This window comes from Condylura cristata, unplaced genomic scaffold, assembly GCF_000260355.1.
Source record: "Condylura cristata isolate star-nosed mole 26May11 unplaced genomic scaffold, ConCri1.0 scaffold00001, whole genome shotgun sequence".
In the NCBI taxonomy this organism is placed as follows: domain Eukaryota; kingdom Metazoa; phylum Chordata; class Mammalia; order Eulipotyphla; family Talpidae; genus Condylura; species Condylura cristata.
Window position 1 is genome coordinate 5,094,691 of NW_004567102.1, and position 23,809 is coordinate 5,118,499.

Here is a 23,809-nt window from a genome sequence, read left to right on the forward strand (position 1 = left end):
CTGGTTCTTTCAGAAGTGTATCTGTAAGCCAGAGACACTTCCAAGCAGAGCAGATGGAGGGTGAGGGGGGACAAGGAGAGAGCAGAAGAAGGGGCTGCTGCAAGACTTTCCCACCTGAGTGGGGTTACCAGAGGGCGGGAGACACCACCTCCCACACGTGTCCCTGTGTGTTCTGGGCCAGAGCTGTGGAAGCAGGATCTGGGTCTGGCGGTGGCTTGCACCAGACGGTCATTCAGCAAACTCCTATGAGTGTAAAGTACTGAGTTTGGAGCTAGGGAGCCAGGGAGCGCTGGCACCCAGGCCTATACCAGGGACGCTTACAGGCTAGAAGAGCGGGGTTAAGGACCCACCTGGGAAGGCGTGCTGAGTGGAGCGGTGTGTGCCGACATCGGTTTATATCAATTGTCTTTTTTATCGCTCACAACATGCCTATTATAGTTCTCATTTTTCAGATGGAGAAACTGAGGCTCAGCAATGCTAAGTCAATTTTGCAGAGGGCCAGACTCTCGCTTTCACGCTGACCTCCATTCATTTCCTCTTCCCTAGTGCCTGGCACCGTGCTCAGGACTCAGGGCTCAGGGCCCAGGATGTAGGTGTCCCTGGGCCGTTGTTTGGGCCAGTCCTGGGCAGCATCCTTAGAAACTACACCTCTCTTGCCCCCACCCCTGCCCCAGTTCCTGGTCCACACATGTTTATCGATCCTTTTATGCATGTAATGCAAATGGACACTTAATAATTTAGCAGAGTTAACAGTGCTGAAATATTAACAGGCTTTTCTCTTTTAATTAGTTGATCAGAGAATGGCAGCCAGGGTCTGGGAGGAGACTCTCCGGGCTGATGCCTGGCTGGTTCCTCCTGATCCACAAAGCCTGTCCTGCAGATTGGGGCCAATAAACGTGGACTGCTCAGGAACATGCACCCCACCCTTCAGTGCCATCTATAGAGGGGGGTTGCCCTGCCTTCCTATGGCCCTGGTGGTCTGCAGAGTTAGCTGATGTTTCTCCTCCATTCACAGCCAGCTGGGTGCACCTGGTGACTTCTCAGGAGTGTTTTGAGTCTGGGGGACGCTGGGGTTCTCTGCTAGCTTGACGCAGTGCCACCACCACGCACTGTCTCCTCTGGGCTGACCTTAATGCCCGTCATCTTGCAGTGCAGCACCAGCTCACTCCTGGTCATTCTCTGAGGTCATGAGGCCTTGGTCCAAGTTGTTTCCCTCTCATCCTCCCTCTCTGGCTGCTGGCCCCCCAGCTCTTCAAAGGGCACACACCATCCCCTGTTAACTTGCCAGGGAGTCATCAGTTCCTCTGTCACATGGCTTGAGCACCTCACTGTGCCACGCGATCATGCATTAGGTCAGCCATGGGCGTGCAGCCCCAGAAGGCCCAGCCCTCCCCAGGGCGGAAGCTCTGCCTGCCCTTGCCACAGACCATGTTCACGTATGCTCGCCACCACAAGGGTTTTGCTCATCAAAAGCAAACCCATATCAGTAAGGCTTCCCCCACTGACCGCAACAATCTCCCCTCAGTCCGAATATGTATATGTCTGACCTCCCGGTACAAGGGTGATATCATTGAGTATGGAGAGCAGCCATCGCTGAAAGGATCAGGGCACAGGCTGCCACCCTGTCACCATGAGTGTGCATAAAATCAGCCGCTGCTTTCATAGTGAGATGCAGGCCCTGATAGGGCTGGCCACGCTTGCAGGGCCGGGCTCCGTTTGCAGAGCCTGGTGCTTCTGGCAGAGCCTGGCATTCTTGACACTTCTCCGCTGAGTGTAGCAGCTGGTCCTGGGGAATGTTCAGCATCATGGCACCCACATCCTGGTCTCATAGGAAGACAGACAGGTTTTGAAAGTGCTGGGTTATGCACACAGAATTTCCACTGGCTGTGTATGGTCTCAGCCGTACGCCCACTTATCAAACTCTGGGATGCTGGGACAGGCCATGGAGAAAGCCTTCTATGTGAGGACTCTCAGGTCCCTTGGGGAGATTATGTAAGGGCTTTCTCTCTTCTGGAACTCCAGAACTTCAGGATCAAAACCCTCCACAATGAGGACACCTAGCAGGACACCCAGCGGAGAGAGCACAGAAAGGCCTGTGCCTCGAGTTGGGCACTCCCTGATGTAAGATCCGAGGGGTGGCCCAATGGTGTGAAGGGACAAGAGGTAGGACTCTGTCACTGAGTGACTATGTGACCATGGGCAAGTTATTTAACCTCTCAAAACCTCAGTAAGTTCACGTGCAAAGTGGGGTTAAATACTATAGTTCTACTTGGAAATAAATTCCGAGCTGTGGGCATTATGAAGGAGATCATGCACGCTGGGCACAAAAGCACCTAGTAGGTACTCCAAAAATGTCAGTTCCCTTTCCACTGGACAGAATAGCACAGAACCCTTTGGGAACTCGCCAAAGGCCTGCAAGAAGAAAATGTGAAACTGAATGAGGGGGTTTACTGGGAGTGGGGAGTCTACCGGGAGGGGTGGGTCGGGAGTTGTAATCCCAAGAAACCAGAACATCAAGATGAGATGAAAGAGATCATTGCAGTGGGAAAAAGAGCTAAGAAAATACCCAGAATGGCAGGAGAGAGATGCCACCAGCCATGAGGAGATGGTTTCTAGGAGCCCAGGACCTGCTGCACCTGCCTGGCCCAGGGATAGAGACACAGAGACATGGGGTGAAAATTTTCCTGCATGGGTTCCAGTCACCCAAACCCACCAAGCACCATCAGTCTGGAGACCCCGTTATGGGGATTTACCTGGCCCAGGTCTTCAACAGCATCGACACTATAACCCAGCTCCACCTGCCAAGCACACCTATTGGCCTCAGCCCACGACAGGGGCAGGGCGGGGGTAGATAGGGTAGCCCTGGATGTGGGTTCTCATGAAGGGTTTGTAGTAACTGCTGTGTGACCTGGGCAGATCATTTAGCCCTCTGATCTAAACCCCCCATGTCCTGGCTATAAAATGGGCATAAGGGTGCTGCCTATGGCAAATGTTAGCTACAATCAACCTGGGCTTCCCTAAACACAGCAAGTGGTGCCTGGTGGATAATCTAGAAGTGTAGTTAAAAGGAAGCAGAATAAAAAACAAACCCATACATCAGGGTGTGCCTGCCATGAATAGGTCCCATGAGTCTGACAGTTGCCGCTTCTAAGATGGAACCTGACAGCCGCCTTCCTTCTCAGTGACTTGGCCCCAGGCAACCCAAGGCTCAGTCACCAGGGCTCCAGGGCACATGTGACCACCCCTGGGGAGGGGCGAGATCCTGGGTGGGACCCAAAACACACTGCCAGTTCTCGGCCGCCAATCCAGCACGCAGGGCCTGCACCACTTCTTCCGAGCCAAGGACTGGAGAGAAGAGTGACTTGACTGAATTAAAGAACCACCAAACCCCACCTGATCCAAAATCCCAGTGGCTCCTCTGATCCCCGTGGAGCTGAGGCCAACTTTGAAGGGCAGGGCACAGCCTGGGAACTGGTGTAGGCCTGACTGTGGGAACTAAAGGGAGACAAGGGGACCAAGGCACTGGATTTTGGCTGAAATGGGCCGCAGGAGACTCCAGTCCTCAGAAGATCAGGTTGGGGGTCCTTTCCACCTTCAGTGCAAGAACTGGTTGGACAATCCACTCCAGCACTTCACGTGACTAAGCCCCCCTATTTCGCCATATCAAACAGGACAGTGGTATCAGGCTCGTGGTATCTTATTAAATGAGATGACATGTCGGAAAGTGTATGTAAACTGTTCTGTACAGGTCAGATCTTGTTATTATTAAGTGCTAAAAGGCCCAAATATGGCTTCAGGAAGTAAGAATTGGAAGTTAAACAGCAGGTCAGAAGGCACCTGCTAATCCGGTGAAAAAAATGAAAATGATAAACTCCATTGTAGCTGGGCTGTGCGCAAGGCACACTTTTAGCAGCACAACCGAGCAGTGCAAAATGAGAACCATAAAACTGCTCCTATCCTATGACCTAGTAGGCAATCTCACTTTGGGGAATAGGCCCCGAGGAAATCATTTAAGAGGAGAAAGTAATTCACATAAGGATATTCACGGGCAGAGTTACTTAGAAGGAAAACTGGAGTCTGCCCACATGCCCAGCAATGGAGAAACAGTGACCAAACTCCTTGCACATCAATGCAGGGGGTACCCCTTGGCCATTAAAAGTGACAGGTCTGAGGGCTCGGTCAATATCAGGAGACGTGTGCAGGAGATAAAGTCGGCAGAGAAAGCAGAACCAACCACTGTTTATTACCATGTAAAAATATATCGGCAGGTGTGGGCAGGGACTTTCGAGTGAATGGTTAATGTTTGATGGTCATTGGGTGCCTTTTTTTCCAATGAAGTTGTTTAAGTGGATAATAATAACAATAACAACCCTGAAAGCAAAATCAATCTTGCAATTTGAGAGCAGATGGAGCCTAGACTCCAGGACTGATGGGTAGGGAAGGGAAAGACAGTGTACTGGCGGGGGGACTTACAACCGACAAGCAACACTCCGATGCCCCCCACTCCAGGCCACTCTGGGTTCCCAGGCATCACCCCCACCCAACTGAGGGATGGAATTATGGGCGCCACAACCACCGCCTCCTCAGACCTTTGTCCTGGCTCTGGAGGCTAGAGGCGGGTTAGCTCTGGGACTGCAAAGCCACAGAGCCAAGGTCTAAGGGCCTGATTACCTCTATATAGGCCTCTGTCCACATCTACTGCCCTCAATAGGAGAGCACTGGCTGCAGACCACCACCCCAAGCCCTGAGAATCTCCCTTCCCCATTAATGAAAATATACTGAGCCCTTCTGACTATCAACCAGAAAGCTGGGGATATCCCCTAACTTCTGTCCCTCTCTCACATCCCACACCCAATCCACCAGGTCAACCTTCCAAACCAATGAACCTGACCCCTGGGAAGTCACCCCTGTCTTAGCTGCCGCCTGTCTTAGCTGCCGCCGCCATCTCCAGCCTGGATTACAACAGCAGCTTCCTGACCAGTGTATCCGGTTTCCTCCCTTGCCTGGTTGTCTTCTCCACAAGCAGTCAAAGGGGTCCTGCACAACCCTATGAGAACCACATTGTGGAGTAAACAAAGCTCTGGCCTCTGTGGCTGTCACCTGGGGCCTTGAGGGCTGAAGGTGCTTGGGAGAGGGCTCAGGTATGTGTGCCTGGGTGGACGCCTCAGCATGGGTGTGGGCATGCGCATATGCAAATGCATATACCTGATGCTTAAGAAAATGTGTTCCCAAACACACCTGATCCTGGAGGCCAGGGATAATGCAGAGATGGCAGACTGGCTACAAGAGGACAAGCAGCAGTGAGATGAAGCGACCACCAGAGCATGCCAGAGAGAGCCCAAAGGGAAAAAGAGTCAAGATTCACCTGACAGCCTCCCGGCCCCTAACCCCCTGCTTGTCTGTCCGAGCCACATGCTGCACTACAGTGACCCTCCTCTGCCCCGAAGCCCATGGCGGCTCCCATCCCACTTGGAGTCAAAGGCAACAACTTTTAAAATAACCGGCTATGCCTCCTGTCGTCTGTTTCCATACTCAATGTATGTTCTGCTGCTCTCCTACCCACTCTGGCTACACTACTTTCTCTGCTGTTCTTTAAGCTGGCCTCAGGGCCTTTGCACTGACAGCTGCCTGCTGGGCAGAGATCCCCTGTCATCCCCTTCAACTCTCTCCCCAAGAGGCTTCCCTGACCTCTCTCTTTAAGAGGCCTGCCCTCCCCACCTCCATCACTTGCAATCCCTTTCCCTCTATTTGTGTTCCTCACAACATTCGTCCACACCTGGCATATTAAGTAGTCACTTTGTTCATTCTCTTTCTATGTCCTTTTCAAAACGCAAACATCCCAGGAGGGACGGACAGCATGTCAAATTCCTAAAAGTGACGAACAACCCCCACCCACCCCACCCCCCTGCCTTTTTTTTTAAGAGTCAATTCTGGAAGCATAAAGTTTGGGAACACATTTTCTTAAGCATCAGGTATATTTATAAATCGGGAAATGCAATACCTGCCTCCCTGCTTAGGTATTCTCGTTATTATTTGTTTCTCCATCACTGAAGGATTTCTCTCCTTTTGGGCTGAAATTTTAGAAACCGCGTAAGTGGCATGCACCGTAGGATCTGATTATAATGCTGAGCCTCTGAACAACTCGTAAATGACTTCAAACCCAGTAGGTTAGGGGAGAAAAGTGAAGGTCTTGTGGATGGAGGAGGCCAATTGGACCAGAGTTCAGTCACAGCCAGGGCCAGAAAAGTCACTTCCATTAGGAGTCGCCTGGGGGCTGAGGATGGGGGGAGGGGTTGTTTCTGCAGAGGGAAGTGAAGAATGGGTGCCTGCAAATCACACCTGTCTCCCCTATAAGGCAGCTTGAAGGGAACATTCTCTGGATAATCTTTGCCAGAAGGAAAATGGGAGGAGGGCTGGAATTTCTCCTGGGCCAGGGTCTGGCCCTGCTCTTTCCCCAGCACTGTGCCACGTTCCCTTCCTTGGACAGCTTCTTGATGCATGGGCTACCTGAACCAGGCCCCTCCTCGCTGTGACAGCGCCCAAGGCAGAGCTGTGAAGGCACAGGGAACAGCTGAAGTCACACCATCCCTGTGACCCAGGCGCTGGCCTGAGAACGACTGTCCACACATTCTCAATATCCTCTTTAAAGCTGCTGTTACTCTGACTGTTTCTCTGCATAGGGAAAATGAGGCGTGGGATATAACTGGCCTAAGATCACACAGCCAATGACTGGCTGAGGTAAAACTTGAACCCAAACCTGTGTCAGAAGCCTCTGTTCCTATCCTTCAGGCCACACTGTCTTCTTACAGTCCCACCTGAGCGAGAGAGCTGATTATTCATCAACTGATAAATTTAGTTGCTTGCTTCTGAAATTAGACCTTGATGGTGTCATGGAGACTGGCAAGTCATGTGCAACAGCTGACCTCAGAGCTGCTAGTTAATGACACCTGAGTGTGAAGAACTTCTCCAGTTATTCCCCTCCTTGGGGACACTGAGGGAAGAAAGCAGGGGAAGGTGGTTTGTAGGACCACTTGGCTGACCCTTCCCAAAATCCTCCTCTCTGGTTGCCATGGTGTCACCCCTGCAGAAATCTGAGCCCTGGAGGGAGGAGGGTTAGGGAGGGCGATGGGAGCAACCTCGAGAAATTAAGCGTGCCTGTTATTGGGGGCCCTCTGGAAAGGGGGACTGCAGGGCCAGCAGTCCCCAGGTCCTGTCACCAGGGCCACCCTCAGGCAGAAGGCAGAAGGGGTTCCCTGGAGGAACTGAGAAAGACTGGGCAGATATGGGAGAGGGAGAAGGATGCAGAAGGGTCAGGGGAGCACTTTTGAGGAAAATAAGGTACAAGGGGGGCTATGACGCCCAGGTACTGGGCAGCACTGACCCAGTGCCTGAGAAGTAGTAGCTGCTTACTAAATGCCAGCCAGAGTTGTTACTGTAGGTGCTCACAAGCGACCTCCTGGCTAGGATGCCAGTGAGCTCCAGTTTGCTCAGATGGGAACCAAGGGTGAGCTCTGCATTGGGGAGACCCTCTCAGGGACTCCGAGGTGAGGGGTTCTTCCCATGCCCAGGAGCTTTTCTGAAGTGCAGGCTGAGCAGTTCTGTCCCTGCAAAGCCAGCGGGGGTGCTTTGGGAGAAGAATAGGCCCCCTGCCAGTCAGCCCAGCTGGGGCCACTGTGTCCATGCACCCAGCCCAGCCCCCACCCTGGCACTGGCGCAGCGGGTGAGCGCACGCCTGGCACAGTCCCCAGTGCCCGGGAGAGAGGCTCCAAGCGGGTAGCTTTGTATTTTGTGAAAACCAAATCCACAACTGAGCTCTCCAGCCAAGCAGAGCCCGCTGGGAAGGCTGGCGGACCTCTCTTCCCGTCCCCCTGCTGAGGCCCACCCTCCTGCCTCAGCCCTCCCAAGGAACCATGGGGAGCACCAGCTGCCACCCTGGCTCGCACAGGGGGCTGAAGGGGTCGGGCCTGGGCTCAGCTCTGGCGTGCCAGGGTTCACCCCCCTCCCACCCTGACCCCTTTCCTGCTTGGAATAAATTGGAATACAAATCAGAGGGAACCGCTTTCCTCTGTTTGAACAAATTGCTATGGATTCCTCCCTGTCTCAGGTCAGGGCTCGCGATGGGGGATATTTTCACTAGCCGACTGCTAATAGACTCAGGAGAAGCTGCCGGATCGATGGAGACCAGGAAAATTAGCCAGGAGCTCCAGGCCAGCCTCGGCCTGCCCTGCCCCCCACTTTAGGTCTCCTGGAAGGAGTGGGGAGCAGCCTAACCTAACCGGATCATCAGCAGTAGGCTGATGGCTCAGAGTGCTGGATGCCCATTCACACCCCCTCCCTGGGAGTCAGGGGCCGCCTGGAGGGCTAGCGGGGTAGAGGTGGCCCCTAGAAGCACACACACATAGGTGTCCCCTGGGCATCTACACATATTCTTGTGTGCAGCACCATCACACACATCCTCACCTCGGCACAGGCTGGCCCACGTGTTATTTATGTGCATACAAATAACACAGATAAGGTGCAGGTGCCCTGGGTCGAGAGAGCATGGGGAATGTATTTCCACTCCCATGGAGGTATGAGAGCAATTTATCTTATGACAATGGTTCTCTATACAGATGCACACACACATGTGCACACAGATCTCTACAGCAGCTAGGACTCCCACCTCCCTCCACCCCTCAGCCTGGCTCTGTAATTCTGCAGGGGGACCTATAAAGAGCCACTCCCAAGGAAGACCACAGCCAGCTCCAACAGAATGCAGAACAAGGGGGAGAGACCCACCCTCACCCCGGACAGTCTCACAGCCCGAGTGCTCCCTCGTCTGCAGAGAAAGCAAGGGAGTGAGCCAGACGGTGTCGGTGCTTCTGGTACACCAGGGCATCCCTCAGAACGGAGCAGCTTCTGGCATTGCCTGAGGCCACTATGCCAGTAGGGCCTGCCAGAGGCCATGGCTGTCTGGGGGAGCCTGGGAAGGCAGGAGGGAGGGCTCGCTGCAGCCTTTGAATGCCCGCTCAAGAAGGAGAAAGTCACGCACGTCTCCTGGGGTACATCGTCACATATGTACCCCTCAGTAAATTGAGCCAGATCTGCCTTGGGAGATAGATGTGGGAGAGAAAGATCTAATTATAGGCAGGCAGAGCTGCATTGCTAGGCGTTAGTCACTCTTTGTTTCCAACCACTGCTTTCTGCTTTTCTTAAAACTGAACAGTTGGGGTGATTAGCTCATTACCTCTGACCTACTGATCCACATGGCCTGAGGACTTCTCTTGCCCTCTCTGGGCTTCCGGTTTCTCTGCTGATAAATGACTAAGATTGCCCTCACACCCCTCCTGCCTCTGATCTGTGGTTCTACAATAGATCAGCTCTTTGTCTCGCTCTGCCCTGTACTCAGCACACCTAAAACTGTGTCTGGCACAGGAGGTATTCAATAAATAGTTGATACGTTAATTACTTAATCTCAGCTTCCAAATGGTAGGGAGAGGTAGGGAAATTCACAACAGAATGGAGACAGCCTCTCATGTGTACCCATATGGTTTAGGAGTAATGAGGGGTGTAGGCTAGCCCAGTCATGGTCCTTGGGGGAAAGATTGGCTCTCAGAAAGAGAAGGAGACAGAATGCCATGGCTCTATGATTCACAGAACACTACAACTGGAAGGGGAACCTTCTAGTCCCAGAGATTATCCCCATCTTAGTTTGAATTCAGTTTGGTGTGGAGTTAAGAATTGTACCTCTCAGAGCAAAGCCCAAAGGACCCTGAAGGCTCTATGTTTGTCCTCAGTGATTCCCCTCACCCCCCCCAACCCCCGTTCCTACCCTCTCTAGGCATGAGGCCCCTCAGTCCTTCAGGGAGAATCTGGATTCTATCAGGAAGGTCTTGGAAAACAGATGAATTGGAGTTCTGGTCACAAATGCCAAGAAAGCAGACCAGCAGCTTACAGGCCTGGTGGCCACAGGGGAGGGTTTTCAGCCTAGAATTGGGGCTTATACGTGCAGCCCAGAAGATAAGACCTAAGAGCAAAGCGCTCAGCATAACTGGCTCCTCTGAAAAAGCTAGCCCGATGGCTTCGGGGAGATGGTGTACAGCCTTCAGGGGTCCCGCCCCTCCCCTAACCATTTCAGAGAAGCACCTGCTTCTGTGCCCGAGGCTGTCTCTCTCCCTAGAGCTCACACTGCCTGTGTGTGCAGAGGGCTGTGAGTACCCAGAAATTAACACTCCCAGGAGTAGCCCCCAATTAATGCAGATGGGGGATTCCACACCCCAGCTCCCTCTTCACCCTGGTGGGCTAACTCTGAAGTATACGCTTGACAGTGTCCCAGAGGCCCTGGTGGGACATGGTGGTGACTGACTTCACAATGCGCCTTGTAATGGTTCCTTTTGCTTCCCGGTCTCCACATCCTCTTCCCCTACAGAGCTGCCTCGGCGCACTTGCCAAACTACCTGCTGGCCTCACGGTCCACTTCTGGGGAACCCAAACTAAGATTGTAAGTGAATTCTGACCTCTGTTCTTACATGGCCACACCCAGGGCCCCCATAGTGCCTAGCAATCTCACAGGCACACCAGAAGCCATGCCAGACTCCCCTTTCTGGCACCCTTCTCTCTCTGGAAACCACCTTGCCTAAATTCAAACAACTCAACTCGTCTGATCAAACAACCAGGGCTACAGAAGAAAGGCCCTGTGGCCACTTTCTGGTGACAGCAGCCACAATCTGTTGGCCAACTTGTTACTAACTTTAAGGTGGACCTTAGGCATGTGACAGAGACGGTGGACATGGAGAAGGCTGGGAGCAAACTCCTCACCTTCAAGCCAGCTGCTTCCTCCACCCACAAAGGGGTCTCCTAGGTCACTGAGGCCTTCTACCATTTAACCAGGAGTGCTGGAGCCAGACTGAGCACTACATCCTGTGCCCTGGGGACAATGAGGTCTGAGAATAGGAAGGGGTGAGAGGGAGGAGATTTTATACAGCTGGACATAAAATGAGTTTGGCTTCTCCTATATCTACAAGGTGATAGAGGAAGACAAGAAAGATCCAGCTGTTGAGTCCTCTGGCTTTTAACTTCAGACTTGGCACCGAATTGCTGTGTGACCTTGACAAGCCACCTCCCTTTCCTGGTCTAGTCTCCTCCGGAACTGAACCTCAAAGATCTGCCTCTGGGTGACCTGGGACCACTGGTTGGCAGCTGAGCTCACTCTTTGTCACACCCTGGAGCCCCATCTCATAGTCACCTCTGTGTTTAGACTATGACCTTACTCCAGAACGGACAATAAAGCCAGTTCTTACCAGAGCACAGGCCTTCAGCTTCCTTTGAGAGATTATGTATTTTGTTGGAAGATAAACTGACCTCCACAATGTCCTCACTACATTTTACTGGAACATCAGACCCAAACCCAGGGAAATGAGCCACCGAAGTCCAGCTCACAACCTGTCTCTAGCCTCCAGATATCTCACTCAGCAATGGGGAAAGTGCTGACATTAAGTTTCTCTAAAAATCATATGGGGGATCCTTCCTGGTGGTGCAACAGGTTAAAGCACAGCACTGCAAAGCACAGCCACTTCAGTGCAAGTTCAATTCCTGGCCAGGGAGGTGACCCACATGGTGCGGCAGACGTCTCCTGACCTCAGCAGTGCACTTCATCAAGCTGCCTGTTCTGCGCCCCACTCTATCTCTGATGAATCCTCTCACTGCCCCTGCACCTCTGGCCTGGACCCCAGTCTGTATGTATAAACAAATAAATCTTAAAAAAAAAAAAAGAATCACATGGGAAAAAGTCTCAGTTCCTGAACCTTTTTGATAAGAATGTCTGCTACAGCAAGTTGAAATAAAGTCAGATGATGAAAATAACTTCCCAGCCCTCCCTGGTGGCGCAGTGGGTTAAAGCACAGCACTAAGAGGCTAAACCCACTTCCACATGAGTTCGATCCCTGCCCTGAGGTGACCCACATGGCGCGGCAGACCTCTCCTGACCCGCCCACTGCTCCCCTCAGCAGTGTTCTTCGTCAGTTGGCCTGTTCTGCTCCCTACTCTTTCTCTGGTGAATCCTCTCACCGGCCCTGCACCTCTGGCCTGTACCCCAGTTCTGTATGCATAAATACAAATAAATATTTTTAAAAATAAATAACTTCCCAACAGTGAAGGACCATAGACACGGAGCACACAGAGCAGAGGCCTGGTCTCACATGGGGGTGGGTCTGCCGAGAGGCAGAAAGTTCACCTCCACAGTACTCTCTGGCCGGTGACTTCTAGCATTGCCCTCAGTTTCTACTTCCCCAAATCAGTCCTATGACTGGACTAAAATGAACCACAGCAAATGGAGACATGAACAAATTCACTCAAGTGTGCGCAGGAGGAGCATGGGGGCGGCAGACAGGAGCTCACTCACGTAAATGTCTGGGTCCCCCTGCATGAGTCTCTTCCCTGCTCTGGGCCTTCTCTAAGCTTCCTCTAGGCATCCTCAGGGCAACCAGAGCTAGCAGAATGCTGGAAGGTGGGCAAGAGAGCAGTTGCTTTTATTGTTTTAAATCCTCTCTCATTCGAAGAACCGCCAACTGACCCTAAGATGGGATTTACGGTAAGGCTGCTCATTACCTACCCACCCCACTCCCCCTCTTTCTAACAGAAGCCTGATGTTTCCTCAGGTGAGAATGCATCCATCTATGACTATATTTCTCGGCCTCCCTTACATCTAAGAATGGCCAATGTGATATAAGCAGAACTCACTGGGAGGAAAGTCTGGAAAAGCTCTTAAGAGGAAGCTTATTTTGCCAGTAAGACTGCCCTGTGGAATACTCCTTTTTTCTTGTCATGATGGCTGAGACCTGGCAGCCCTTTGGTGACTTTGAGGCAAAAAAAAAAAAAAATGCTTTACGACAGGGGTTCCCAAACTTGTCTGAGCCTTGCCAAAGCATCACCTGGGGTTCTTATTAAAAATGTGAAGCCGGGGCCCTCCCTGGTGCCACAAAAGGTTAGGACACAGCACTGCAAGCTGGCTGCAGCTGTAGCCACTTCAGTGCGCGTTCGATCCCACCCCAGAGGTAACCTACATGACATAGCAGATCTCTCCTGTTCCTTCCGCTGCTCCCCTCAGCAGTGTACTCATCAATCTGCCTGTTTTGCTCCCTATTCTGTCTCTGGTGAATCCTCTCACCACCCCTGCACCTTTGACCTGTACCCCAGTTCTATATGCATAAGTAAATAAATCTTAAAAAAAAAAAAAGTGAAACCTGAGCCCAACTCCCAGACATCTTGATGAACTGGTATGATACATGAATTGGACATGGATCTTTAAACACTCCTCAGGTAATGCTAACAAACAGCAAAGTTTGAGAGGTCACACTGTAGCCAGAGCCCCATGGATAGGAGCCTGATTTCTAAGGACAAAGGAGTTGCCATCCCACCCCCCATCAGCCAACCTCTAGACTCAATAAAGTCAACTAAACCTCCTCGGCCAGGTCTTGGTTTCTAGCAACAGGAGGAAATTCCTAAGTGATACAGGACTGGGGGCTGTCATGCTGTTCCCATCCCCTCCTCCACAGCACCATTTGGGGAACCAAAAACTGCCAGACTGCTCTAAGGCATCTCACACTTGGGGCAGTAACCAGTGGCACTGGGCAGACTTGAGTTCAAAGCCTGACTCCACCCCGTGCTAGCTGTACGCCTTGGATAAGTCACAGAACCCGAGCCTCAGCTTCTTGACCTGGAAAATGAAGGTTCTGGAAAAGACTGCCTTTCCCACTCCTTAGCCTTCTTCTTTGCAGCCAGAGCATCACCAGCCTTCCAGACACTTAGTAGGTACTCATTCAATCTTCACTTGATTTATATCGAATGGTCACAAAATGTAGTACAGCTCTGAAATTTTCATTTTATTCTAAACCAAACAGGGAAGAGAATAAACAAAAGGGTCACATTTCCAAAAGGTAATAGAATTTACCTATTGAAAAATCAATGAAAACAGCATTTCTGAAGCAGTTTCTTGCAGTTGCTCTAGGTTCAGAACTGGAGCACACCAGATAGGAGCAAGGAGAGGGGCCGGTCTCCCATGCTTCTGACATGGCCCTTTGGGGTACACTGTTAGAACAAAAAGTCTCCTGTTCAAAATTTAAAAAAAATTTTTTTTCTTATAGACCCCCCAAGGTCCAGATGAGCCCAGCTGAAACAAACCTTGGGCAGTGGCCTAGAAAATCCAGAAATGCCCTCCCAAAAACCCAAGGGAAGAAGACAGTCTGTTTGAACCCGACTCATTGGGATGCACATCTACAGCCCCAGACTCAGCTGGGCAGTTCTTACCCCCAGGGCTTCAGGGCAGCCACCTGCCAGGTGCTGTTCTCAAGGTCCAGAGTGGAGCTGGGCATCTGTGGTGGTAAAAGCTCAAGCCCAGGACCAATTCTCTCCACAGTTTCCCACCCTCCAGATAATCAAATTCTACCCTGGTAGAGTTTCTGAGGACCGGAAAGGGGCCTGGCAGAGCCTGGGGTAGAATCTCCAACACCAGCCAAGCAGCACCCAGCCTCCCTCCCCCACAGAGCTCACCAGCCAGGAAGGCCCAGCTTCCCGCAGACAGGAGGCCGGTCACAGTCACGGGGCGGAACTGTCTTCAGCCCCACTGGCCGCCACATTTCTCAAATGCACAGCCTGCACCTTCTGCTTCCACACGCCACCCACACCCGGGGTTTCCCACCATCTGCCTGCCACCCCCTCTGCTCTCACAGAACAGAGTCCCGGGAGTTGGCCTGGAGCTTGTTGGTAATCCCAAGATGCATTGCAGACCCAGCCTTCCAGATAGGGGAACTGAGGCCAGAGAGGTAAGGCTACCGGGCCCGGGGCCCTCAGAGGCAGCGAACTGCCCACCTGGCCCTCCCACCAGAGTCTGTTCCCTGCAGCCTGGTCCCCCTCCTGTGTGTCCTTGCTCTGTATGCAGAGAGCAACCTCGGGGCTGCAGCACCACATCACCCTGGAGTTGATTAGAAATGCAGAATCTTAGCTGAGCCCCACACTCACTGAATCAGAATCTTCGTTTTTTACCAGGTCCCGGGGGATTCCCACTGGATCTTCAGGAACCCCTCTTAGTGCTGCAGCTGCTTCCCCACCAACCTCCCAGGCCCCAAACAGCCTTTACCCCCTTCCTCCCCAACCTCTGACAGCCCTTGTTCCCACGGGCTCCTGCCCTTCTCCTGGCTGTGATGTCCTGCCCCGTCTCCCGTCCCCTCCTACTTCCCTGATGGCACTGCTCTGTCCCTTTTCCTCCTCACACCCCCAGAGCACTGGTCTGTGCCCAGTACCCCTCTCACTCCACTCTCTGCTCTGGCAATCCCATTCTGCCTATGCTTCCAGCCACATGGTTCTGCAGTCCTAAATCCAGATGGGCAAATCTACCTCTGCAGAATGGAGTACCTGAGTACCAGCACTCAGATCTACCTGTCCACAGACGTCCAGACATCCCAGCACCAGGACCCCATGAAATTTAAACGTGCACTGGTATTGTCATCAATATAAAAGTACTTAGTGTTAAGCCAGAAAGAGAAAGAAAAATACCGGATGGTTTCACTCATAGCAGGAGTATAATGGACCAGGCGAGAAAATAACAAGAATAATGAACAACCATATACCAGAGACATTTTGTGGGGGTGGAGTAGGGAATGGGATCAAAAACGGGGTGGGGGGGGAGGTTGACGAGGGAAATGCACGGGATTATGGTGATGGCACACGGGTGACTTGGTGATGGGAAACCCGCGGGGATTACAACTGAGACGGGAAAAAAATGTACAAAATGATGTAAAAATAAACTGTTATAAAAAATAAAAAATAATGAAAAAAAAAGTACTTAGTGCAGCCTTGCTAAGTGTGGGGCCCAGGGCTCCATTTCCCATGCACCTGACAAGGTGAGGAGCCACAGCCTGTTCAGCTGCTCTCACTTGCTGTGCTCTTCCCCAAGCACTTGTAAGACCGAATGACTGCTCAGTCTCATCATTTCCCACCTTCGGCAACGGCCTATAACCGGATCCCTCCCCCCACACCCAACCCGGACAATCTGTTGTCTACATGAGGACCAGAGGGACTCTATTAAAAAGGTGTCAATTCATGACCTTTCTCTGCTCAAAATCCTCCCGTGGCTCCCCTTCTCATCAAAATAAAACCCAAAGGGCTCATGTAGTCTTCAAAGCTGCAAACAACCTGGTCCCACTCACGCTCTAACCGAACTCCTATTCCGCTTCCATCATTCACTCTGCTCCAGCTGAAATGGACTCCTCACTGCTGCTAAACACGCCAGGCATGTCCCTACCCCGGGCCTTTGCATTGGCTATTCTCCTGCCTGGAATATACTTCTTGCAAGTGGAAGGGTCCTTCCTCAAGGGCCTCCCCACTCCCACACATACTAATATATACACCTATAGTTATATGTATAGTATATGTACTAGTTATAGTTGTATAGTAGGTATAGTTACATACATGTACATATACTATACATAAAGCTGTATGTGTACATGTACTTCAACATACATGAACCTGAGCCACAGCCACACTAATTGTCCCCGAGGGCTACACCCTTTGACACAGACCTTATGACCATAGCAAGCATTATATACTTACCCACTGACATGCTTACTTTCTGTCTGCCCTCCATTTGAATATAAACTCCAGGAGAACAAGAGCTTATTTCTCTCACCAAGTACCTCAAGTGCTTCTTCACTTGCTATTGCTGAATGGCTGTAGTTCGTGCGCTCCCTCCCTCGGTGCATTCCCACAGCCACAGCCCTGGCTCAAGTTCTCCCTTCCCAGACAACTGTATGGCCCCCCGTGGTCCTCCTGACCACAACCTCCTCAAGCACACGCTGATGCAGCTACCCAGCCTGAAGTAGGGCTCACAGCAAGTCACTTCCCTGCTCAAGACGCTCCAGACAGCTTCTCCCAAACCCAGAATTCCTGCCTAGCCACCCCCAGCCCCTCAGCACAGCCATCCAATTGGCAGATGAAGGCTGCAGCTGGCTCTGACCCTCAGACAGGACTTCATCTTTATGGACTCGGGTCAGTCATCAGTGAACAGACTGGTGAACCACTCTCTCCTGGGCTTGCAGCAAGGATTAAGGAAAACAACGCATATTCATGATCTCAGCCTGGGCAGTAAACATTAATGATTTTATTATGATTCCTTTACTATTCCATTCTATTCCAAGCCCTTTCACACATATTCCAGCCCCAATGTACCCTCGCGAGGCCAGACATACCAACACCTTCAAGGAACCCCAAGTATACACTTGATTCCCTTTCCCTTCTCCTTAAGAGCAGAACCTCCCTCATATCCATATCCATCTCCATTTCCTCCTGGAACAGGAACAGGGCCTTGCTCAAGGGGAAAATGCAGTAAATATTTTGCAACTCGGAGGGGGATGTCATACTACGTTCTGACCCCCAAATCAGAAGATACACTGGGATCCCGTCCCAGAGCTGCTTCTCACTAGCTGTGTGATCTTAAGCAGGTCACTTAAATCTCAATGTCCCCCTCTATTAAGTAGGGACGATGGAGCCCACTGCTGACCTCTCAGAATGTTAGCAAATCAAAGGCACGTGAGGCACATGGCACCACACTCATGTAAGGGACTGTGTTATAACCAAGGATTAGCCCTAAAAGGTTCATGCCTCTGAAAGAACCATCACCAAATGCATGTGCGATGTCAAGGGAGTTTTGCTTTCTTCCTTATACCCGAAGGTATGCTCTGTTTTTGCAGAGAGCATGTGTCAGTTACAGACCTGGGGGGAAGGGAGATTTCATGGTTTTTTCAAAAAAAGGCTCATCCCTATGAGTTCAGCATTATTCCTGTTTCCTAATCAGCATTACATTTAAGCTCAGTAAGGACCCCTTTGTACACATCAACAGCAGCTGGCAACCTGCACAGGGTCTTCTGACGATGGGGAAGAAGAAAAGGGGCCGGCTCACAAAGAAACAGCTTTGTAAGGAAACAGGCCCCTGCTCTGCACACTGCCCCAGGCAGGAGCCCGGCAAGCTGAGCCCCACCACAAAATTCCTTAGCTTAAGGTGCAGGAAGTGGAGTTCTGACCATAGTCGAGTGCCCAGGGACAACAAGATGAGCATGTGGGAGCTGGAAGAAAGCCTGAAGCCCCTAAGGAACTCCCCTGGGACTAGGGCTGTCCAGTAGCCCATATCCCACCTGAGGCTTGAGACCATAGGAGCCTTGCAAAGGCAAGAAGCAATGAGGCGGCCAAGCCCTCCCCCTGCTGGCCACATCTGGCGTGGCAGTGCCAGCAAACGGCAAAGTCTCCAGGCAGCACAGACACCAGCCAAGGCTCAGGCTCAGGCATCCAGAAACAGGCAGGGAGTGAAGCAGGGCTCTTTCAGGACTGACAGGCCAAAGGCCCCACCTCCCAGGCCCCTGCCTTTGCTGGCAGGGAACCTCCTGGCCCAATCTACCTGAATCCAGTCACAAGAAGAAAGGCAGAAGCAGGGAGAAGGGAGGCAGATTTAGGGTAGGAGAAGAAGGTAACGGGGAGAGGACGATCCGCCACACTCCTGCCTGTCTCACTCCTCCCAGGCCTGCCTGTGCCTGCTGGGCAGCTGTAGAAGCCAGGGCTGCTACCCCTGCCCGGATTTCCACTCCCGCCCCCAGGTATTGATTTCCTGCATCATTCATTTGCCGGGCCTTGGCGGCTGTGATTAGCTCCCTCCATTCTCCCCACGGAGCCCCCCGCCCGTCCCTCCATGTTCCAGCAAAGCAGAGCTAATACCAGGCTCTAAATGAGGCTTTGCCACCTCACCCCAGCAGCTCACAGCCAAGCCTGGCCAATTACAAGTGGGCCCTTGGCATATCCCCAATCTGTCCCCTCAAGGGTGCTTTTCTGGCTAATAAAATCCTCTCTAACCACCGCTACCCCTCTCCAGGGCCCCACCCTGCCATGAAACACAGATTGGCAGCTTGTAATGTTGGATGGGACATCATGTGAGCCTCCACCCTATGGGAGCTCTCAGGCTTAATAGCCAGACCTGGGGAGTCCTCAAGGGGGCTGAGGGTACAAGGTCAACCTAGAGGGGGGTAGGAGGAGGCTGACAATGCTGGCAGGGCTAACAAATCATTTTGGCCTGCAGGCACAAGCCCCTCTCTCTCCTTCCTGCAGCTTCTATAACTGAGAAGGGAGAAGGAGCAGAAGTACGGACCTTCTTGAGGATATTAGAGCCTTCTGTTTGTCCCAAAAAACTAAGGTTTCTCTAGGGATTGGGGGCGGGGGGCTGGGGAGAGTCAGAAATGGACAGCTTATCTCTGACATGGCGTAGAAGACCTCGTGAAAAATGCCAAGACTGCCCACACCCAGATCAGCACCCAGAGAACAGCACCGGAAGACACACTTTCTGAAGTTCCTTCTCTACACCCCTCAGATGAGGGGGGGAACCCTGACTTGGTGATAATTCTGTAAGCTATGTTGCTCTTGTCAAATTATTCAACATCTGTCTTCATGTTCCCACAAAAATTAGCATAGGATAGTAGTTTCTGATGACACCTTTGGTGAAATATTTTGACTTCCACCAGTAACTTGCAAACAACCTGTCTTAAGGATAATGTCAATTCCCACTCCTGCATATTAAATAATCCAGAGGTTTGTTGTGTTTTTATAAAGGAGAGGAGTTCCACTGACCTGCCCCTGGCTGCAAGTCCAGAGGACTATGGGGAGAGGAGTGGAGAGGTGGTCTCTGATGCCATCCACATGCAGGGTACTCCTCCATCACCTAGCTACTGTCTTTGCCCCAGAACCAGACTTCCAGGGTCAACACACCCCACTGGCCTGCCAGAGAACAGATTACAGGGCCTACCCAGAAGCACAACAAACAGGGCCAGGAGACTGGGAGGCAGGAAGGGAGGAGGGGACCATCTCCAAATGGACCATCTGGTCCAATACGCGGCTGCTGTAGCATCTGTGCCCCAAAGAAGAGCAAAGCCACCTGGCTAGTCTGAGCTAGATTGGGAGCGTGGCCGGCTCTACTGTAACAATGGAGCTTAGAAAGGACTTTGCAAGAGGCCCCTCACGGGGAGGCCAGACAGAGGGCTCCCACCAGCTTCCACAGAGACCCACAAGGCTAGATCCAGATGGGTCACCCTGCTGGTTCTCCCTATCTTCAGTTCAGACTGTGTTAACCTGCCCCTCTCTCAACCTCAGGGCTGGGGGGCAGCGGAGAAGGCACTAAGGTCCCCACCCCAGGAGATACTTTTCTTTTGTTCCTCAAATAAAAACTCCTGCCTCCCTTCTCATGGCCAGGGCAATGCTGGACTTCCAGGCTCTTCCTTCTTGTCCCCCTGACCCCACCCCCCTAAGGCTGCCAGCCTAGGACTCCATGGCTCCCTAAGCAGAGACCCTTACCTCTATAGCCCACTCTGCCCTGCTGGAAATCACCTCAGATGACTTTTCAGGGAGAAAGAATTTTAAGAAGCACTTTCTCCCCCAGCCATAGCTCTTCAATCTGGCAACAAGCATTTGCAGAGCTCCTGTTTCTATGCTAAGCACCATGCTGGATGCTAGGGTGCAATGATGGTCACTGGGGACCACCCCTTACCTGCATATTCTACTCTTTTTCAAGCTTCCTCTGCTCTGGGCATAGAAGAAAGCTAAGGGATCCAAGAACTAGCTCTCCATTCCTTTTTTTTTTTTCTATCTAGCATGCTTTTTTAATATCCAATTTAAATTTTTATATATATATAATAGCTTATTTTTACATAACTTAGTGCATTTTTCCATCTCATTTGCAATCCCCTTGGGCTTCCCATCACCAAATCCCCCATGTGCCATCACCATAGTCCAGTGCATTTCCCTCCCACCCCGTATTCCTTTTTAATCCATCCCCATGAGGGTTCCCACTTCTGCTGTATCTGGCCAAAGCTCCTACCATCACAGGGAACTTGGCAGCCTCTTGCCATGCCCTTCCTCGTAATTGTCCTCTCTCTTCATCTACCTCAGTGAGGGACACACCATTCCCCTGAGGCCTTCCCCAAAGCAGAAAGAATGTCACCTAAGAGCCCAGGGTGCTGCAGGGCACCCAAGCCACCCTGATTTGCTCAGGTCGAGAGCAGCCAGCACGAGGAAACATGAGGGAGGCACATAGGGAAACGGGAGCAGGTTAGCCAAAGGCTAAATCCTGGTCCCAAAGTATTCAGACACTAGGGTCCTCTGTCTCCTGTCCCAACCCCCACTCTCAGTGCTGAGGTTTCTAGCCAGGCTCAGAGGTGCTTTCTCAAGATAAGCCCCATTCAGTCTTAGCAAAGCTTGGAGAAACTGGGAGGGTGGAGGAGAGGGATGGCCAGGAAATGGGCTTGCCAGATTTGCCAGGGGACCCTGAAGAAGGAATGGCCTGGGGGACAAGAGCAAACTGAGTGTTCTCTGTCACTCTCCTGAGCCCCTTGGGCTGTGGTGAGAGGGGGTAAAGGCCTCCTGGCAGCCCTTAGGCCACCTTTTATGGAGGCAGTGAAGCTGTAGGAAGAAAGAGAGCCACTCACCCTGCTGGTGTCTTTCCTAGCCCTGCAGAGACCACTGGGACCAGCCCAGTGGCCTCCCCCTCCCCCCCCACCTGGTCTTTCTCAGTGCCTGCTGCAATCGTCTTCCTCCCTTCTTTCTCTGCCTATGCGAAGGGCCAGGCAGTAAGAGACACACAAACTAATTAAGAAGCAGAGTTTGGCCAGATGCCTGGGCCAGCCTCCCCGGGGAATTAAGGCCAAGTCAGCTAGCTGTGTAGGAGCAGGGGCACATCACCTCTCAGACACCCCTCCCAGTTGCAAGGCACCCCAGAAGAAAGCACTTGAGGCTGGAAGTGGAGGAGACAATATCTCTGTCCCCAGCAACAGACAGGCCAAACTCCCTCGATCTAAACGAAAATAATTAGGCTTTTCATACCCCAGAAAGAATGCAAAGAGAATCCTTCTCATTCCAATGACACACGTTAAGAAGTGATCTACACCTACACTCAGGAGGAGGTAATGTAAGGGCTACTGGGCCGTGGACACTGACTTTTTGTGCTGTGGGGTCAGGAAACACCGGCTGCTAAAACTCCCTGAGCCTGTGAGCCTAGGTGACCCGGCTCTGATGCCGGCTCTCGGCAGGACCTTTCCCTGGGAAAACCTTTGAGGGGAAAGGAGAAGAGGGAATCAGAATCCCCTTGGCGCGGAAAAGCACGGTGTGGGGAGTGGGAGAAAAGCCTGCCTGGTAGGAGGCAGAATCTGGACCCATAGCCGGATGGGTGCGAGCCGCGTTTACATGTCCTGGGAACGGTGGCTGAATGTGTGTGTGTGTGCGCGCGCGCACCCGGGAGAAGGACCGCGAGGCTGAGGTTTTGTAGCAGGGAACGGGGACAGAAAGACCTGGCTCAGGAGAGGTCCGAAAAGGGATGCCGGGGCTTAAAGCGCCCCACGCAGGGCATGCTGGCATCCTCTCCCACTATCAAGAGGCGAGTAAAAGAAGCGAAGCCGCGGAGACCCGAGAACCAGAGCCCGCCGGCCGGCCGCGGCGCTGGTAACAAGCTGGCCCACACGCCGCGCGCAACTCCAAACCGTGCTGGGCTTCCACTCCTGAGGCCGAGCAGGGGTAGCACAAGCTTTCAAAGCAAGTTGCTGCCCCAGCCAAGGGTCTGGCGTCCGTCGGGGTCTCCCGAGCTGCCTGGGTCATCTCAAAGGACCTAAGTCACTCCCGCCCTCGGCAGGGTTTGGGAAATTTGAAATTTGGCATCACCGGCGACCCGCCTCGGCGCTCCGAGGCCGCTCGCGTGATCTCCTCACGCCCTGGAAAGGGCGGGGACCCGTGCATCCACTCCAGTGTCGGGACCAGGTCCCCACCAAATCCCCGCAGCGCGCACTTTGCGCCTCTTGCAAAGTTTCCGCGCGGTACTAAGCCGGCGTGGAGCGGGACGCGGGCGCTTACCGTAGACTCCTTGTCCCCGGCAGTGAAAGGGGATCAGCGCCAGAAGTAGAAGGCAGGTCACCTCCATCTTCACGGCCGGTGCTTCATCCCCGCGAGGCGGCGCAGCCCGAAAGGCGGCGGGGGGCGCATCCGCCGGGGCCCCGCGTTGCCCCCCGACTCCCCTCCTCTCTCCAGAGACGACTGAGAGGGCGGCGGCGGCGGCGGCGGGGAGCGGGAGATTGAGGAGGCGGCAGTGGCGGCAACCCGGGTTTCTCCTCCCGCGGGGCCGCTGCCCGCTTGGGGACGCAGGGGGCGCTGGCCCGGCCCCCGGTGCCTCTGCTCGCCAGCTTCAGCAGCCAGCGCCCCGGCCCGAGGAGCCCCGCTGCCGAGCCGCCTCGTGTTCCCAGGGCTGTCCGCGCGCGGTGCCGGGCGCCGGAGACCCCTCTGCGGAGGCGGCGGTGCTTCGATCCAACAGGCCACCGACGACTGACAAACTTGTCGTTTCCCCGCCCAGGGGACGCCCCTCCGCGGAGCGGGGGCGGGGAGGCCGGGGCTCAGTGCGGTTCAGTCCGCGGTCTCCAGTTCTGCGGCGGGTGCTGGGGGCTCAACGGCCGGACCCCAGGGGGCAGGCTAGGCGCCTTCGCTGAGACCAAGGAGCCCGGGCTCTGGCCCTCCGGAGCTGGGGAGCCGCGCGGACAGGGCTCGACCGAGGGCGAACGCCACGGATGCCCGGGTCCGTGAAGTTAGCCGAGCCACCGGGGGTAGAAATCGCGTCCCGGAGCCCCGCGGGAGTCGGGAGAGCAGTTCCAGTCAAGAGGGACCCCAGAACGCGGGGGAAGGAGGAAAGTTTGAGTCGTTTGAAAAATATTCGCGCTCTAGGCGAGGTCGCGGCTGCGGCGCCGGCGCCGGGGCCGCCTCCGCTCGCCGC

General features: G+C 53.1%; 1 protein-coding gene across 3 annotated transcripts in view; it reads right to left on the reverse strand.

Annotated features, from left to right (window-relative positions):
* Positions 1 to 23,789, reverse strand: part of MDGA1 (MAM domain containing glycosylphosphatidylinositol anchor 1) — a 55,836-nt gene extending 32,047 nt beyond the window's left edge. For all 3 annotated transcript variants that reach the window (XM_012722405.1, XM_004673439.2, XM_012722414.1), the window contains exon 1: positions 22,903 to 23,789. In XM_012722405.1, the coding sequence (XP_012577859.1) occupies positions 22,903 to 22,969 (67 nt within the window). In that variant the 5' untranslated portion in view covers positions 22,970 to 23,789. The remainder of the gene's footprint in view (positions 1 to 22,902) is intronic.
* Positions 23,790 to 23,809: the final 20 nt, after the last annotated feature.